Source organism: Myxocyprinus asiaticus, chromosome 14 (genome assembly GCF_019703515.2).
Source record: "Myxocyprinus asiaticus isolate MX2 ecotype Aquarium Trade chromosome 14, UBuf_Myxa_2, whole genome shotgun sequence".
Taxonomy (NCBI): Eukaryota; Metazoa; Chordata; class Actinopteri; order Cypriniformes; family Catostomidae; genus Myxocyprinus; species Myxocyprinus asiaticus.
The window spans coordinates 21,782,176-21,800,628 of NC_059357.1; the positions used below are offsets into that span (position 1 = coordinate 21,782,176).

Genomic DNA, 18,453 nt, shown 5'->3' on the forward strand with positions numbered 1-18,453 from the left:
AAGACATTCAAATGGGTTTGGAACAACATGAGGGTGAGTAAACGTCAGAGTTTTTGTGTGTGTGTGTGTGTGAACTATTGTGTAATTATTGTGTGAACTTGTAAGTGGTTTCAGCGGTTTTGCTAACTACCACTAAATTTAGCAACTAAATTAGACCACACCCATTCCTTAAACCACACATCCATGCAAGCTTAATAATCTTTGTAAGTTCATTTACATTTACCACAATACAACATATTAGGAAACTCACTACCACTGTAACACTATGTCAGCGCCCCTGTTGCAATGCATCATAATCGCTCCCAAATCAACACTGCAAGTGCCTGACATCACACAGTGTACATGGCTCCATTGATTTTAATTGTAGAAATGTAGTTTTGTCACATCATTCAGCTTGTGTCGATTCTGTGTTAAACACACTCTTTTTCATATATGTTTCCTACTGGATTCGCCACAAGGCCTTGTTCCTGGATCTTATAATTTTCAAATCAAGCATTAAATAGAAATCCCCTGCCCTTGAACTCCCTGTTAAAATGTGATTATATTTGACAAACAAAATTACATTTAATTTTTTCGGTAAAAAAGAAATAGATTGAATAGGACAGCACAATTATATTCCCAGCTAGATCTCTACTCTGTCCCACAATCAAACCCTACAAACATCACCAGCTCTACAAACATAAAACATACACCTAAAAAATTACATAAAAATGAATTTATCTTCAGTGCAACAGGAACGCACATCCAGATTCCCTGCTGTGATTTATGACTGCTTATCGGGGTTGCCTTGCCTTGCCTTGAAGTCTGGGCTCAGCAGACTCATTAGATCCATCATGGCTTGACTGATTTGAGAGCCAAATTTATGAGAGTCCTGTAAACAAGAGGAAATAAAACATTTCCCAAAGGAAGTTTACATAATTTTACATGCTATACAAGAGACAGAATAATGTGTCAAATAACTGACATGATTAATTGCCATGTCATCACGTACAGTATACAGTATATGCAGTCCAGTGAAAAAGTACAACCCATGAAAAGTTTTTGCATTTTAAAGCATATTTGGGCATATATACTGGAAGCTTATTTGGACTGTATTGATGGGTGTAGCTAATACAATTTAACAAATAGCAAATATTAAATATTTTATTCAACAAAAACACCTACAGAAATGTATTTGTTTTCTGTGGGAAAAAATAACTACACCCTTATATTCATTAGCCGGTATTGCCCCCTTTGGTAGGGGTGATTTTAGAGTTTTTTTTTTTTTTTTTTTTTTTTTTTTTAAGCATGTATGGCCAGATTCACATTGGATGTTGTCTGAAACCTTCTCCCTTTGTAGATTATTTTTCGTACAGTGGAATGGTGGATTTGGCATGGAAATGGCTTTAAATCCCTGTCCAGACTCTTAAGCCTTAACAGCCTTCATTCTGAGGGGTTCAGGCAGCACTTTGATCGTGGCATAATGGTACCATGTACTTTAATGCTTATGACCAAAGCCTGATGGGACCAGACAAACTGTCAGTTTTCTGCGTGGGTTCGGGTTGGTTTTTCTAAGTATAACTTCGGTTCTGGTTAGGTTTGTAATTACTGGAAAAAATTTATTATTAAAAATTATTATATTATTGTTAATATTTTGATATATATTAAAATATTTATAATAATAATATATCTCATATATATGAAAAAACAAATATATATATATATATATATATATATATATATATACACATATATTTATACACACATTACTTTATCATTTTAAGTCAAGTAATTTTTATTTGTATAGCGCTTTTCACAACACACATCGTTTCAAACCAGCTTTACAGACATTCATGCTTTAGCAGAACATTTAACTGTAATATCTATAAAGTCTTAGAGTGATCATTGTGTAGTTTGATTAAATATGATTGTAAATTGAGTAAAAAAAATAAATCATTAAATAATAATTGTATTTAGAACCCCTGTGAGCAAACCGAAGGCGACTGTGGCAAGGAGCACAAAACTCCATAAGATGTTGGTTAATGGAGAAAAATAACCCTGGGAGAAACCAGACTCACTGTGGGGGCCAGTTCCCCTCTGGCTAAACAGCATGAATATAATGCCAATATTAGTTATTTGTGTGCAGTGCAAGTCATGGTTTAAAATTTGTAAAGTAAGTAAGTGGCCCGTGTTTAAAAGATTTTGTATGAACTGTAAGATCAAATCAAAAATCAAATCACTTTATTGTCACACAGACATATACACAAGTGCAATGGTGTGTGAAATTCTTGGGTGCAGTTCTGATCAACATAGCAGTCGTGACAGTGATGAGACATATACCAATTTACAATAACATCAAATAAACACAGCACAATTTAAACATCTGTTATACACATAATTACACAAGATTAATGATTAATGACTTTGAAGTCCATCGTGGATTAGCTGCAGAAGATCACATAGATGCATGGTCCTTTGTTAGTTGGCTGATGAAGGTTTTTGTTGGCAATTTTTTGATAGTCTATGTATTCCATTTCAAGAGTGTAGTCCATCAATAGACAAAGGTGATGCAGGCAGAGATCAATGAGGTGCATTGCAGTTCAACTGGTATGGTAATTTTGGTGAGGTTCGGTGGGGTCCATCCTAAATCCAAGGTTCAGGCAGTGGCATATAAAGTATCCAATGTCTTGCATTTGGAGTTGGCATCAGTTCATCCTCTTAAGTCCATCATAAAAGACTGAAGTGATGTCTGGCTAGTACAGGCTATAGTTTGTCATCATTCAGCAACACGTAGCAGTGGAGTCCAACACTAAGCAGGAAAGGAGCTATGAGATAAATCCCGAGGTTGAGACAGGGAGACAAATAGAATAATATTAGCGTAGATGCCATTCAATTTATTGCAGAGTTATAGATGAGAAATGCTTCTGAGAAATGTTTCTGGTTCTGGCAGACCTAACTAAAGCAGACTAATTGTCAGTTGATGGATAAATTAGGTGTATGCCTGGCTAAACAGATGAGTCTAGACTTAAACTGAGTGTGTCTGCATCCCAAACAGTGAGACTATTCCACAGTTTAGGAGCCAAATATGAAAAGGATCTACCTCCTTTTGTGGATTTTGATATTCTAGGAACTATTAACAGGCCAGAATTTTGTGATCGTAATGAACGTGATGGAATATGTGACAGAAGGTCACTTAAGTACTGTGGAGCCCATTCAAAGCTTTGTTTGTAGTTGATATTTTAAAATACGAAATTTAACAGGTAGCCAATGTAATGATGATAAAATAGGGCTAGTATGATCATATTTCTTGGTTCTAGTCAGTACTCGTCAGCTGCATTTTGAACCAACTGAAGTTTATTTATTGAACTTTCTGGACATCCTCCCAGTAATGCATTACAATAATCTAATCTTGAGGTCATGAACGCATGAATTAGTTTTCGGCATCAGCAACAGAGAGCATGTGTCATAACTTAGGAGGTGGGAGAATGCTGATCTACAAACATTGGAAATTTGATTTTCAAAGGACAGATTGGTATCAAATATAACACCCAAGCTCGACATAGCAGGCCATAAGTTGGAAATCGAGTGAACTCACAGGGTTCCTGCTTGTCGATCCGCAGAGGGAGACAGGCCCCGATCAATTCTAGCCAAATTTCTGAGATCATCCGATAAAGATCTTGTGCGAGGAGTAAAGGAAGGCTTTCTTGGAAGAACCACAGCATTTTCTTGTTCCCAGACTTTGCGAATTTGACAAGAGAGAAGCGTGATCGATTCAAGGAATGCAAGAAACTTTTACAGCAACGGAAGGTCACTTTTGCACTGATATTCCTGGCCAAATTGAGAATAGATGCTAATGATGGCCATAAAACATTCACATGCCCACAGCAAGTGATGTCCTTCATAAAGCCAATGGAGTGAGCAAGTCATCTCGTTGTACTCATGTTGCAGCCGAGTGGACCGGCTCATTGAACATTTGCTTGACTGTTTGAAGATTCTGCACGCTTTATTTTTTTTGTGCTGGTTCTGCCTAGTGCCTGGATTTTATTTTGCAGAGTGTCACACCTTCAGGACAGTTTTATTGATGAAGCTACATGCTCTTTGTGCTTATTCTGTCTATTGGCTGGAGTTTGCTTTATAGATTATCTTTTGCATAAAATTTGTACAGAAACACCGAACTTGAGCAATCCAACGGCAAAGTTGTCGCGGGGGTTCTCGTAGGCGTACATGGACTGTTCAAGTTTGGAGGGATGGAGTGCGCGGGGTTAATACGCACGTTTTTCTTTTTTCTGTTTGTTTTGTTATGGGGGAAATTCGGGTTTTGATTGTCGCACTACTGTTGGAATGTGGTGTTTATAATCTTGTTTTTGACACTATTTATTTTTTCTTATATGTCAAAATGTCAAATGTTAATATGAGTGGATTGTCTCTCTCCACGTGGAATGTGAATGGGTTGGGGCACCCCATAAAAAGAAGAAAGGTTATTTCTCTTTTTAAGTGTAAGAAATATGATATAGTGTTTCTTCTAGAAAAGAATAAATAATAAAAGAATAAAAGAATAAAAGGATATGGGGTGGACATGTTTTCTTTAGTGCTGGCTCAATAAGAGCAGAGTCATTACGCTGATAAGTAAACATCTACAATTCAAATGTCTCAAACAGAGTAAAGATAAACCAGGAAGTGTCATTATTGTTTTAGCTAAAATTCAGGGACAAAGTCTTATTTTGGCTAATATATATGCACCTAACATTGATGATCAGGGCTTTTTTATAGATCCTGAAGGGATGTTGCAAGCCGCTGGCACCCCTCATTATATAATATTGGGAAAAGACTTTAATCTTTTCATGGACTCAGTCCTTGACCATAGTGAAGCAAAAGAGTGCAAGCCCCCTAGAGCAACACTGACACTTCACAGGATGTGTAAAAATCTTGGTCTTGTAGACCAAATTTGTGTGATTTATTTAGAGTTAATTTTGACCCTTTAATAAAAAGGTTTGAGTGATGTGGGCAGGTGGACTTCATTACATTTATCTATGATTGGGAAGGTTAATGTTATTAAATGAATTGTATTCCAAAATTCAACTACATGTTACAATCTCTCCCTATAGATGTCCCCCTCTCTTATTTCAAACAATTTGATAGCATAGCGAAGTCCTTCGTTTGGAATGGTAAACATCCCAGATTACATTTCATTAAGTTGCATAGGCCGATTGACAAAGGTGGGCTAGGCCTACCCAAGATTTTGTTTTATTATTATGCTTTCGGGCTCAGACATTTGGCTCATTGGTCGCTTCCACCTGAGAGAGCCACTCCCTGGTTTTGTATTGAACAGGAATTTCTTGCCTCTATTTCGCCATTGCAAAGCCTATCAAACTAACCAGAGAAGATAAGTTACACCCAGATATCTCGCATTTGCCCGCGGTATGGACAAAAGTGTCCAAAGTGTTTAATTCTGACATTATTTAAATGTTGCTTCGAGCATATGGCTGAACCCAAAGTTATGTATTAATAAGTCCCCTTTCTACTGGACAGAGTGGATTGTGAAGGAGGTTAATACGCTCAGTGACCAATATGAGAGTTGAGTGTTGAGATCCTTTGAAAATATGGTTCAACATTTTGGGGTTCCCAGTTCTCAATTCTTTAGGTATTTAAAGCTGCGCCACTTGCTCAGTACTATTTTTGGGAGTAGCATACACCTCCTAGAGTGGCAGATACTCTGGGGGTGGTGATTACTACATTTGGAAAAGGTCATGAGGCATCAGTGTATTACTCCATGCTAATTCAGAATCTGGGGGACAGAGCTTCAACTACTAAAGAGATTATGGGAGAAAGATTTAAACTTGGTATTGGAGGAGGGAGTGTGGGCAAGGATTCTAAAAAAAATCAAGTCTACATCTAGAGATGCAAGGGTGCACCTTATACAATTTAAGATTTTACACTGATTCTATTGGACCCCCTCTAGATTGTATAGGCTTGGTCTTAAAGACACACCCACCTGCTGGCTGGCTATGCCAATCAGAAGATAGGGGGCACAACCCATGTTTTTTGGTGGTGTGTTAAGATCCAAGAATTTTGGCTGTGGGTTCAGAGTTTTATGTGTGACGTATTGGGCACTCAAATTTCATTTTGCCCCAAACTCTGTATTTTAGGCGATGGGGCGGTCATTAATATAGGGGATAAATGCATAAAAATGGGGTCCTAGCCAGTGTTATGATCAGCAGACAGATTATTCTTAGGGAATGGAAGTCGGTTGGAGCGCCCTCATTTCAAGAGTGGTGCACAGAGATGGGGAGAGTAGCGGCATTCGAGGAAATGTCATGTTGAAGGCTAGGCAACTTAGAATTATTTAATAAAAAATGGGGCAGCTATTATGGAGGGCTCTCTGGGAGGGGCAGTGGAGAGATAGGTGTAATTTTAAATGTGTGATTATTATTATTTTTGTGTGTGTGTGTGTGTGTGTGTGTGTGTGTATACTCAAGTGTGACTACAGGGATATTTGTTTAGTGTCAGGGTGGGGTTGGGGATTGGGAGAGGGAAAGGAATAATGGGGTTAAATGTTGATTCTGTGAATATATGTTTTGCTTTTCTGTGTCAATTGTGTGAATCAATAAAGTGTTAATCAGAAAGAGTGCTAGAGAACACTGTATTTATATTTTCAATTATTACATCAAGTTCTTCTAGACTTTTTGGCTTACTGAGTATGAGAGGCAATTCTGAAAGATTTTTAGTGAAGCTATCTTCAGTGGTTGAAAGAATAGTACTACCTGAATGATAGCATGGTGTAGATTGAATGACATTGGCAGATTGCAGCAAACAAGAGACAAGGTAATGATCTGAGGTGTCATCACACTGCAGAAGAATTTCTATAGAATCAACATTAAATCCATATGACAGAATTAAATCTAGCATATGATTGGTGATGAGTTGGTCCTGTCACATTTTGTCGGTCTCCAAGAGAGTTGAGAATATCGATAAATGCTAGTCCCAATGTGTAATTTTCATTATCTAAGTGAATGTTGAAGTCACCAACAATTAAATCTCTATCTACATTAACTACTAGATCTGATAGAAAATTTGCAAATACACCAAGGAAATCAGAATACAGCCCAGGTGATCTATATACTGTAGCAAGGGCAAAAGACGACAGAGTTTTTATTTATATCTGACGGTGTCACATTAAGCATTATTAGTTCAAAAGACTTACACTTATACCCTGTCCTCTGAGTAACACCAAAAACTTCACTGTAATTTGTAGCAACACCTCCTTCTCGACCCTTCAGACAAGGCTCATGTTTATAGCAATAACCGGGGGGAGTAGATTCATTTAAACTAATATATTAATCCGGTTTAAGCCAGGTTTCAGTCAAGCAGAGCGCATCCGAACTATGATCTGTAATAATTTCATTTACAATTAGTGCTTTGTTTGAAAGAGATCTAATGTTTAGTAGCCCTAGCTTTCTATGATGTTTATCATAAGTTGTTTTTTTTTTCTCAAGTTTGACCATAATCAATTTTTTCTAAATGATTTAGTGAGGGATTTGTGTTTGGTAGTTCAGGGAACAGACACAGTCTCTATATGATAACTAGGTGATAAAGTCTCTATGTGTTGTATTTTGTGTGATTGTGTGATGTCTCAAGGCAGCTAGCAGATGTTCAGATTAACCAGTTTGTCTGCTTCCTGACCAGGGCCCCAGTTAATCAAATTCTATCACTATTAAGACTATGAGCCAAATACTAGAGAAGAGAGCGGTACCGTCCCTGGAAGGAAATCTCTTCCAATTGTCTATGAATCCTATGCTATTCTCCAGACACCACTCAGACATCCAGCTGTTCAGTGACACTAATCTACTATAAACCTCATCACCACAACGAGCAGGGAGGGAGCCAGAGCATATTACAGTGTGTGACATAATTTTTGCAAGTTCATACACCTCTTTACCATTATCTCTAGTGATCTCCGACTGGCGAAGCCGGACATCGTTAGTGCCGACATGAATAAAGTTTTTAGAAAATCTACATTTAGCATTAGCCATCACTTGTAAATTTGATCTGATGTCAGACACTCGAGCCCTGGAAATGCATTTAACTATGGTGGCTGGAGTCTCCTTGTTCCTTACAATAAAATCACCTATGTCCAAGGCTCTTTCAACTTGATTCTCAGAGGGTGCATCACTGAGTGGGGAGAATCGTTTGGAAACCCTAACAGGAATTGGAGAAAGGTGTCGCTTTGCTGAGCAAGTATGCCGCCGAGACGTCACCCAAACGCCCTGCTGTGGGGGATCTACAGCCAGAACCAAAGTGTGTGTGTGTTGCTCGCTGTTCTACCTGCATCCGAAACAGTATCAACTGGCTTCTCTTTCTCGCTGATGTTCACTAGCATTCGGATGCGTGTCTCTAACTCATTAACCTTCTCCGTCAGCCTGACTAATTCCTTACATTTATCACATGTTCTCACAGCCTCACTACTGACGGAAAAAGCTATAGTAAACATGTAGCATGCAATGCAGGAAGAAATAACATGAGCAGATGCCATGACTTACCGCAATTATTTGTTGTTGTTGTTTTTATGGTTGTTCTTGAGCAGCGAGTGTTTGAGATCGATGTGGATCGATGTCGTTCCTGATCAGCAGAGGTTTGAGATTGATGCAATAAGCCGTGTACAACACAGAGGAGAAAACAGATGCACGCAGTCGAGACGCGAGATGCAGTCAAGCGGGAAAAAATAAAATAAAGAGAGACTTTTTTCACTCTCACTCACAGACATGCGCAAACAGATGAGTTAAGGGCTGTACACACTGAACAGGTTTTTGCATGTGTCTGCGCTGTTTTTAAATTTTTCCCATTTTTTTCTATGTAAACATTTTCTATGTTTTTTAAGCATCTTATGCTAAACGTTTATGCCGTATTTTTAAGACACTGTGTCAAGTTATAAAGAACTATAATTCATAACAATGCAGCTCGAGACTCCTGTGTTCAGATTCATTCGTTGTACTGCTTATAGCTTCTTTTTTTATCACAGGTGTCACAGATTTTCGATGTTCTGAATAAGTTCAGGTTGCAAAGAGGACTTCATGTGACTGTTACATTGGAACACATGATTCCAGATTTTTCTTCACCCAGTTAAGTTTCAGCACTTAATTAAGCCAATGTTTTTTTTCTCTTTTACTCTGCAGTGCTGAGGGGCTTCCGTGCCTTGTTAAAACTGTGTATGTTTATTGTAACTATTGTAAACAGTCTATTGCAACAAATTTACTTAATTGAAGAATGGGCCTCATTCATGAAACATGCGCAGAACAAATCTGTGTTTAAACGAAAATGTATTTACACACAAATTTGTTCTGCTCATGTTCTGCCCAATGAATGATTTCAGTTCGGGCTTACAATGTGACGGTAACGTTCGGGTCAGGTCACATGGTCTAGGGTACAGGACGGATTTGGGACTCAACTTAGGATGCTTTCACACTTGCACTTTTGGTGCACAACCGAGTTCGAATGAAGTCAAAGTTCGGTTCGTTTGGATTATGTGAATGCTGTTTTATGTCACAAGCAGTTCACTTCCGTGATTTGGTATGATTGCATTCATATCAGCAGCGAATCATACTGGAGTTCACATGAACCACACCCCAGACCACCTTTTCAAGTGGACCTGGGTTTAGTTCCCGGGTGCGCACCAGAGTTCGGAAAACTACGTTCACATCAGTCAAACGAACGAACTTTGACGTCATTCGAACTCGGGTGTGCATCAAACGTGTTAGTGTGAAAGCACCCACTTAATGCCTGTGCAGACCTCTAAACCAGACCAGTTGATTAAAGTTTATATAAGGTGTGGCCGCCTTCTTTAATTATGTTCTATTAATTTGCACTTGATTAAAATTTGCAATTGGTGAAACTAATTCTAATTTTAGGCAATTGAAGTAATACATATAGGGATGTACTAACTTTTTCCACACAAGTCATGGGCATTTCTGTTTAGTTAAGCTGTACAAACTATTCAAACGTTTTCATTCCAAGTGTCATTTGTTAAAATATATTGCCTTTTATATATTAACATTGGCAAAAAGCCTTTTTTCTATTAACATTCGTGAAACTCCAATCCAATATCTGTTTGTCCTGATATGTAAAACAACATGTGCGTTTATTATATATATTCCGTTCCCAATACTCAATACCTGATAATCTCCATATAATAATTTATTTAAAATAGGTTCAGAAGCTGGATTTTACATAGCATTTTGAATATATCAGTCTGACTGTTTTCATGTTACAAATACTGTTCAGGGCAAACTCTTTTCCTGTGCCATGTGTAATCACAAAGGAATAAGAAAGATCAAGTTAAAGTCAGGTTCATTATTATCCTTGAGTGAGACAAATTATAATTCTGGAAACACAGCGCAACATGTAACAAATGTGAAAAATATGCCATTTTCATTAGAAGTTACAGTAGTGGCTCAGCTTGGACATTTTTTGTGGGTACTATTAAGTTTGCACAGGTTTATACACACAAAACTTTTGTACTCATTTACCCTGATTTACTAAAGGCTAGTATCTAAAGAGAAAAACATCCAATAAGTATGGAAACTGCCCCTCAGTTAGTAATAATTGTTTAGATAAAAAGTGCAAGGATCATTTATAGAGAGTGTATGACTATTTATAAAGGGTTAATGGCAGAGTGGTGTAGGGTTACTCAGCTCTTACAGTCTCTTTGCAGGAGTGCTTGGAGGACACATGGAAGTTGATTATTTCCTCTCCCATGATGATATAGGACACACCGTAACCATCATCAGCCACCTTACACAGGAACACAAAATGAACAAAAAAGTGACTCTAAGAGTGCTTGTGTGTGCATGTTGAACTGTCAGTTCACTTTGTAGTCACTGTTAAAACAGTAGCTTACCGGACCAAAGCCTCCTCCCGGTGAGATGAACTCAGGATGGTTCACCAGATCAAACAGCTCCATCTGTTGCACAGGGGTCTGAGAGGTGGAGAGGCGCCAGGGCTCTGACAACACCTGTAAGCCACATACAACCACAATGCACACACAAACGCATGCAAATAAAGAGATAATTTTTAACACACGTACTCTCAAATCCACGCGTTACTCAAAACTCTCCTTTTATCCATGAATGTCCTTTACATCACTATAAAGATTAACAATCTACTACAGATGTATAGAATACATTTAGTTTATGTTTTTTTTTTTTTTTAAGTTACTAAACATGTCACGTTCTTGAGGCCTGTTTGAAGAGTTGTTGGTGCATTGAGCGGTCAAAGAGAACATCTCTCAAGACAAGCATGTACACATAATGTACCCATTTTCAGTGGCTTATCGAGAGATCTTATCCTTTGTTGACATGTTTTTGTCGTCCAATATCAATCATACTTTCACACCTAGTACTGTATCTCTGAACATAACGGCTTGGGTTAAATGATTCAGCCTCCCCAACACAAACACACTGACCTCTTTCAGGAAAGGTGACTCTGTCCCCAGGTATTTTGAGACCACATACAGGCAGAAGAGGTGCCTGTCAATGCCAGATCCAGTCATGGCCAGACGGTAGAGGTTCTGATGCTTCTCAGCAGCCTTTCTGAACAGCTTACTGCATTGCTCTCTGTCCTATGAATAAAAATCAGGGTCATGCAGGCCAAACACTGGCCAGTAGTTCATCCTTTTTCTAGAGCAGAAACTTGAAACTTACACTTAAAAAATAAGAAAAATAAAGTTTATTAAAATTATTATTTAATTCAAATTGTTATTCTTGCGTTTTATGTTTTTTCCCATCTGTTGTTTTCTTCCATTCCCCTTCCCTTCACTTCTTTTTTATTTTTTAAATAATTTTAATGTTTTTATGTGCACTTGTATACTGTTACATTTCTTTATGTTTTATTGTATTGATTGAATGTGTTACATGCATGTGTAGACTGTATGTGTATATCAAAGGTGCAGTATAAATGGGGGTTCTATTGGTGTGGGTTATTGTTTGTATGTGTGTTTGTTTAAAAAAAAGAAGAAAAAAAAGTATTTGATCAAAAAGAGAGTGTGTGTTAGGCCAAAAAATTTGGTTGTTAACAAAGGTTAGATATTATTCTGTTTACTCTCTCAAAGTCTGTGAGCATATAGATTCCTGAAGGTGAGCTTAAAGGGAGAGTGCACCCAAAAATGAAAATTCTCTATCATTTACTCACCCTCATGCCATCCCAGATGTGTATGACTTTCTTTCTTCTGCTGAGCACATTCAAAGAGTTTTAGAAGCATATCTCAGCATTGTAGATCCATACAATGCAAGTGAATAGTGTCCAGAAATCTGAAGGTCCAAAAGGCATCATATAAGTGAGAAGAGATATAAGCATCATAAAAGCAATCCATTAGACTCCAGTGGATATATCCATATCTTCAAAAGTGATATGATAGGTGTGGGTGAGAAACAGACCAATATTTAAGTCCTTTTTAACTACAAACCTCTACTTTCACTTTCACATTTGAAAGTCACATGTGGCAACTGTTTGGTTTCACTTTCACATCTGGAGTGGTGGTGGTGTAGTGGGCACATAACTTCATAATAAGGAGGTTGTTGGTTCGATCCCCACAGCCACCACCATTGTGTCCTTGAGCAAGGCACTAAACTCCAGGTTGCTCCAGGGGGATTGTCCCTGTAATAAATACACTGTAAGTCGCTTTGGATAAAAGCGTCTGTCAAATGCGTAAATGTAATGTAAATGTATTCACATCTGAAAGTGAATGTGGAGATTTAGAGTAAAAAAGGACTTAAATAGTGATCGGTTTCTCACCCACACCTATAATATTGCTTTTGAAGATATGGATTCAAATCCACATCTTCAAACTTGCACTGTAGTTTTATGGATTACTTTCATGCTACTTTTATCTGCTTTTCAGACCTTCAGATTTCTGGCCACCATTCACTTGGATTGAAAGGACTAACAGAGCTGAAATATTCTTCATTTGTGTTTTGCAGAAGAAAGAAAGTCATACACATCTGGGATGGCATAAGCGTAAATGATGAGACAATTTTCATTTTTGGGTGAACTATTCCTTTAAAGAGCCATCTGCTTTCGACTGGCACTATTGTAACACCACGTGGATTGACATCTCAGTTTTGAGCATGGTATAGGTAATGCTAAGTGCTATATACCCCCACATTCCAAAACATTTTAAGGATTAACGTGTCTGAGCTGGATTGCAAGTTTTGAAATGGTTTGCCAAATAATGTGTTTGAAATGGACTGCAACACTTCTATATGTTACAGTTGTGGTGTATGTGTTTAATTTAGATTGGAGACAAATGGGGGTCTCACAACACCATGATTTATCTTAACTACAGAAATATTTAAATTAATCAATACCAGGCAAGGCATGACATTATGTGTATGTTGCTCAGAATCCTTAAGCTTGCACTCAGAGAGATATCAATTTGCTCAATGCTGACAAAAATATTAAAATGGAACATTAATAGTGACTATCTGGTACTTGAAAGTTTTGATTTAATAAAAAGGTGGTACTTGGCTTGGAGGATGCAAATTGCAGTGCTGTTGATAACCAAGATAAAAATGGCAAGAATCTCAGGATTTGGTGGCCAGGTACTATTGGCAGCTAAAGCCAACTGATAAAAATCAAGCATAAGTTGCAATAGAATTAGCTTTTTCAGTCACCAGGGTTTTCACCACTTCCTTCATAAAAAAAATTCCCTGAGAGATAAAAAGATTTCAAGAAGTTCAAAGTAATGTTATCACCTCTCCAGCTACCAACGCACAGACAAAGGCACAGCTTTCATTGGAGCAGGAGCGCACAGTCTCGGTGCGACCCTCACAAAATAGACGTGTCATTGAGGCCTCATAAGTCAGGCAGAATGTCCCTCTATCCTGAAGTGCAAAGAAGAAATGAGAGAGTGACTCTGTCAAGGGTTGCCAACCATCCCGTGTAATAAAGAACAAAACGTTCTATGTGAGTCAAGTGAAACACATTATATGAAAGCAAGATGTAGTGCAAGCAACTATGCCCCAGCTGAATTTGTGTCAGAATGAAATTTAATTAAGGATACAATGCAAGAGAAAAATAACAGAGGGCCAACAGGAAGTTAAGATCATGGACATTTACAGGAGTATATAATCACCCTGTAATAGGCCAGCTGCAGGGCCAGCTGAACAAAAGAATCTGGGCTGATTTTCATTTTCTTGATGCAGCCTTTGCCAAATTCTTTGAAGGGAAAAACATGACAGTCCACATCATCAGCTAGTGCTTGTGCAACAGCAAGAGACTCAGAAACCTGAGCCTGAACCTACAGAAATACAGAGAAAAGAAGAGATGAGTGCACCTGTGATGGATTTCATTTATCTGGGTCTGAAAATAACATTGTTGATGTTGAACTCCTAATGAAACAGCTAAAATTAGTCATATTTATTTTTTTTGCCAGTCAATTGAATAAAAGGAGTCAAATGATGACTGCTTGAGAGAATTTTCTTTCTCCAAAAATGTACTAGAAATGAATGATTAAATGAACAGTTGGTTACTAGTTATAATATGTTTTAATAGGGTTTTTATGTTTAATACAGTGAAAAAAAAAACAGTGAGTTCTGATGACTGCATGAATGCCAGAGGAGGCTGACAGCACCAAGGCTCCTCTCCTTGATAAACTGATCAATCAAGATAGATATTCAAATGATGTAACACCATTTGCTTCCATTCAAAATGTGGCCAAAAAAGGCAAAACAGAAGCAAAATGACCTTTGCCTCTTTCTGCATATATAATCAGTCATCATCAGAAGTAACTTTTCAGGCCAATTACCTTTCAATATCATGTTAGTGCATTAAGCTTACTTGAGGTACTAATTATTGGCCAAAAAACCTCTAAAATAAGATGCTAGAATATAATATGGCTCTTGATGAATGTACTGTTACCTCGTCTTCTACAGAACTTGTGTTTTGTTTGACAGCAATCTGTCCTTAGAAAATCACATTCCCAATGTTTGTAGAACTGCATTTGTCCCGTGACATATGCTCTCTGTTTCTGATGCCGAAAAGATAATTAATGCGCTCATGACCTCAAGACTAGATTACTGTAATGCACTACTGGAGGATGTCCTGCAGGTTCAATAAATAAACTTAAATTGGTTCAAAATGCAACAGCTAGACTGCTGACTAGAGCAGAGAACTATGATCATATCAGCCCAATTTTATCATCACTACATTGGTTACCTGTTCAGATTCTTATAAATATTACTTACAAAGCTTTGAATGGTCTAGCTCCTCAGTATTTCTAGCAACCTTTTATCGCGTTCTAATCCATCATGTTCACTGCGATTGCAAAATTCCGGCCTGTTAATAATACACAGAATATCAAAATATACAAAAGGATTTTTCGGGACTCAGAAACACTCTCAGTTTAAGTCCAGACTAATTACTAATTAGACTAATTTATCCATCAGCTCATGGTTATGCTGCATTGGTCAGGTTTGCCAGAACCAGAAACACTATTCATATTCTATAACTCTGCTTTAAAGTGAATGGCATCTACGGTAATATTATTTTATTTGTTCTCATTCTCATGATACATATCGGGTTACTAGATCCTGCCAGATCCAGCACTACGTGTTGCTGAGCGATTACTAACTGCAGCATGTGCCAGACAGACAATGAGGTGCACGTCGATGATCACTGTCTGCATCACAACTTTTTTTTTGTTCATTGTTTAATTTCCCTCTTATGTGAAGTTTTGGTTTACTCTTCTGTTTGTTTTGTCCAGGCATCTTTGTGTTTTGCTTTTGTCCAGTTTGTTTTTTTGTATATCTTTTCCTTTTTTAATAAAGGACTTTTCCTGGGGGCCTGAGAAGCTCAGTGGTAAAATACGCTGTCCAACCCTGGAGTTCACTAGCTCGCTAGTTCAAATCCCAGGGCATGCTGAGTGACTCCAGCCAGGTCTCCTAAGCAACCAGATTGGCCCAGTTGCTAGGGAGGGTAGAGTCACATATGATAAACTCCTCGTGGTCGCTATAATGTGGTTCGTTCTCGGTGGGGCGTGTGGCGAGTTGAGCGTGGTTGCTGTGGTGGATGGCACGAAGCCTCCACATGCGCTATGTCTCCGTGGTTCAACAAGCCATGTGATAAGATGCATGGGTTGATGGTCTCAGACAAGGAGGCAACTGGGATTCATCCTCTGCCACCCAGACTGAGGTGAATCACTTTGTGACCTTAAGGACTTAAAAGCACATTGGGAATTCTAAACTGGGAGAGAATTTTTTTTTTTTTTTTTTTACTTTTCCCAAGCGTTTTGGCTGTCTGCATTTGGGTTCTCCTCCCTAAAACCTGACAAAAGAATCCAAACAGAACTAAACCCAGCAGACAGCCTGCAATTTGTGGTTGTTCCTCCACACAGCTCCACCCAGCATGAGACTGCTGTGGGGTGAAATATTTCTAAGGGACAGAGGCTAGACAGAAATAGGGTTGTCAACCATCCCATTTAATACAGAACCTTCCAGAATTAAAGGGAACAAAATTGCATTCTGTATGAAATCCATATAGGATGTTGTTTGTTCCATATTTTAGCATCCCACATCCAAACTGCTGAGAATGTTTCTCAAACCGAGATAAATTAACCTGAAATACACACCTTTCATGTGAGTTATGCGAGATAACGGCTGTTAAATGGAAGCCACACTTGACATAAGAGGTCAGGAGAAAGATCAGAGCCCGTTTACATGCACACCAATATGCTGATAACTCCCAAAAACCAGCGTATATTGTTATTTTTGTGTTAAGTGTTTGTTACATCTGTGGCTATATATAATGTTGTCTGTACATACCATAGTATTTTATTTGTGCCAAGTGCAGTCTTGTGTGTTGCTGTGTTTTCCCTTTCTCTCTCTCTCTCTCTCACTGTTTCAGCCACTTCAGCTGCAGGTGATTACTTTGAAGGGAGAGCATGTATACAAGCTGGGAAGATCAGAGTGGCAGAAGCTTATTGCCATAAGAACTTCTCATTGCGGGCATGCTTATTGTTGCAATCGGAGCTAGAGTGGTCCTGGTCTCCTGCCCCAGGTAGGGGTGGGTGTGTGTGTGTGTGTGTGTTGTGGTAACTTTCTCGTTGCGCTTTTTACAATGAACACTCTCTGTGGGCGAAAGAAAATGTATTTCTTTATGACATTGAAGCCGTAAGGAGGAGGTCGCCATTTTATGTTGAGAATGATTGTTTTCTCTTGTTTTTTTGCCAGCCAGGGAGAAAGGTAAGAATTCTGTTGTCAATTTGCTTATTTTCTGTTCTAGGTTAATTAAACTATTTCCCCGGGCAGCTAGATATTTAATGTTTGTTATTTTGGCTTGGACTCCTCCTGAAGTCTTTTGTTGCTTCCTTTAACAATTGTAAATAAAATCTTGTATTTTTGCTGAATCTGTGTGGTGCTGGGACAGGGGAGGAGACACTTCTAGCCAGCATTTTAAACTGTATTATTCTATCACTTTTTTTGACTACTTCTCCTACCCTAGACTGAGGAAGAACATAAGCTTATTTTTTTTAAAAAAAAAAAAAAAAAAGAAAAAAGAAAGAAAGATATGTTTACATAGGATTTTACAATAATCTAGTTCCTCTCTGCTTATGTCAGACAGTGAAGAGGCATGCGCACAATGTAAGAACGGCAGTAAAAGTGTTTATATGCAACACGAAATCGGGGTAATGGGCAAAAATCTACACGCGTCAATCTGTTTGTTCTTATGCCGTTTTATGACCTTACACTGATAAAGTAAAGCTGTTTAATGTGTTTACATGACCACACACATTGTCAGCTTATTAAGCATAATAGGTGCAAGAAAGTGCATGTAAACATGCTCAATCAATGCACGTTTTCTGTCGTGTTTACTGTAAGCAGCAGAAGAATTTTGCCAAACATTAAGCATTCGAGTGCATGATAGTTGTTCTCACCATAGTGATTCCAAAATACCAGTAAATGCAATTATTCATGACAAGACATTGCATTGCATATGTTAGTGCTCATTCTGGAGAAAAGACTCAATGAAGGTGAGAAAAACTGCAGCACTTTTAGTACAAAAGCAGTTAAATCGCTTGCTTTAATTTTCTTACATTTCCCTTGTGATAAACACCATTTATTGCCAAAACAACAACTGTAATCCAAGGGAAAATACACTATAATCATATTAAGCTTTATCTCTCCCATAAAAATCCATTATAATGCTTGGTTGCTTAAAACAGTACTAAGGCTTGTACTAAGACAGTTGCCCTGGAAGGCCAAATTATTATTTTATTTCAGTGATGCATAGGCCTACTATTTTAACACTGTAGTCATATTCTGTCTACCAATGGAAAGCTGGTTTGTTGAGCTTTAAAAACGGAAATGGCTTAATATTTTTTGTTAAGCGTTTTCTTCTCCATAATTAAGCTTGTCTTTTTCCATTTATTACAGCTTTGTTCTTCTGGCAAATTAATTAAAAGTAAAGATTTATAGAAATTTGTTTTAT

General features: G+C 38.0%; 1 protein-coding gene and 1 long non-coding RNA gene across 8 annotated transcripts in view; one reads left to right on the forward strand and one right to left on the reverse strand.

Annotated features, from left to right (window-relative positions):
• Positions 1-339: 339 nt before the first annotated feature.
• The window catches only part of cpt1a2b (carnitine palmitoyltransferase 1A2b), a 55,658-nt gene continuing 37,544 nt past the window's right edge, over positions 340-18,453 (reverse strand). For 4 of the 7 annotated variants that reach the window (XM_051716529.1, XM_051716528.1, XM_051716527.1 and 1 more), the window contains 7 exons: positions 14,102-14,266; positions 13,722-13,850; positions 11,435-11,590; positions 10,871-10,984; positions 10,672-10,764; positions 8,517-8,595; positions 2,206-2,804 (listed from right to left, as the gene is read on the reverse strand). In XM_051716529.1, coding sequence (XP_051572489.1) covers positions 2,743-2,804; positions 8,517-8,595; positions 10,672-10,764; positions 10,871-10,984; positions 11,435-11,590; positions 13,722-13,850; positions 14,102-14,266 — 798 coding nt within the window. In that variant the 3' untranslated portion in view covers positions 2,206-2,742. Of the gene's footprint in view, positions 872-2,205; positions 2,805-8,516; positions 8,596-10,671; positions 10,765-10,870; positions 10,985-11,434; positions 11,591-12,158; positions 12,625-13,721; positions 13,851-14,101; positions 14,267-18,453 lie in introns of those variants that run through there. The other 3 variants (XM_051716526.1, XR_007899127.1, XM_051716530.1) reach the window with 3 other exon arrangements.
• LOC127451675 (uncharacterized) overlaps positions 16,875-18,453 on the forward strand; it is a 32,788-nt gene continuing 31,209 nt past the window's right edge. The window contains exon 1 of the long non-coding RNA XR_007899128.1: positions 16,875-17,022. This is a non-coding gene — a long non-coding RNA (uncharacterized LOC127451675). The remainder of the gene's footprint in view (positions 17,023-18,453) is intronic.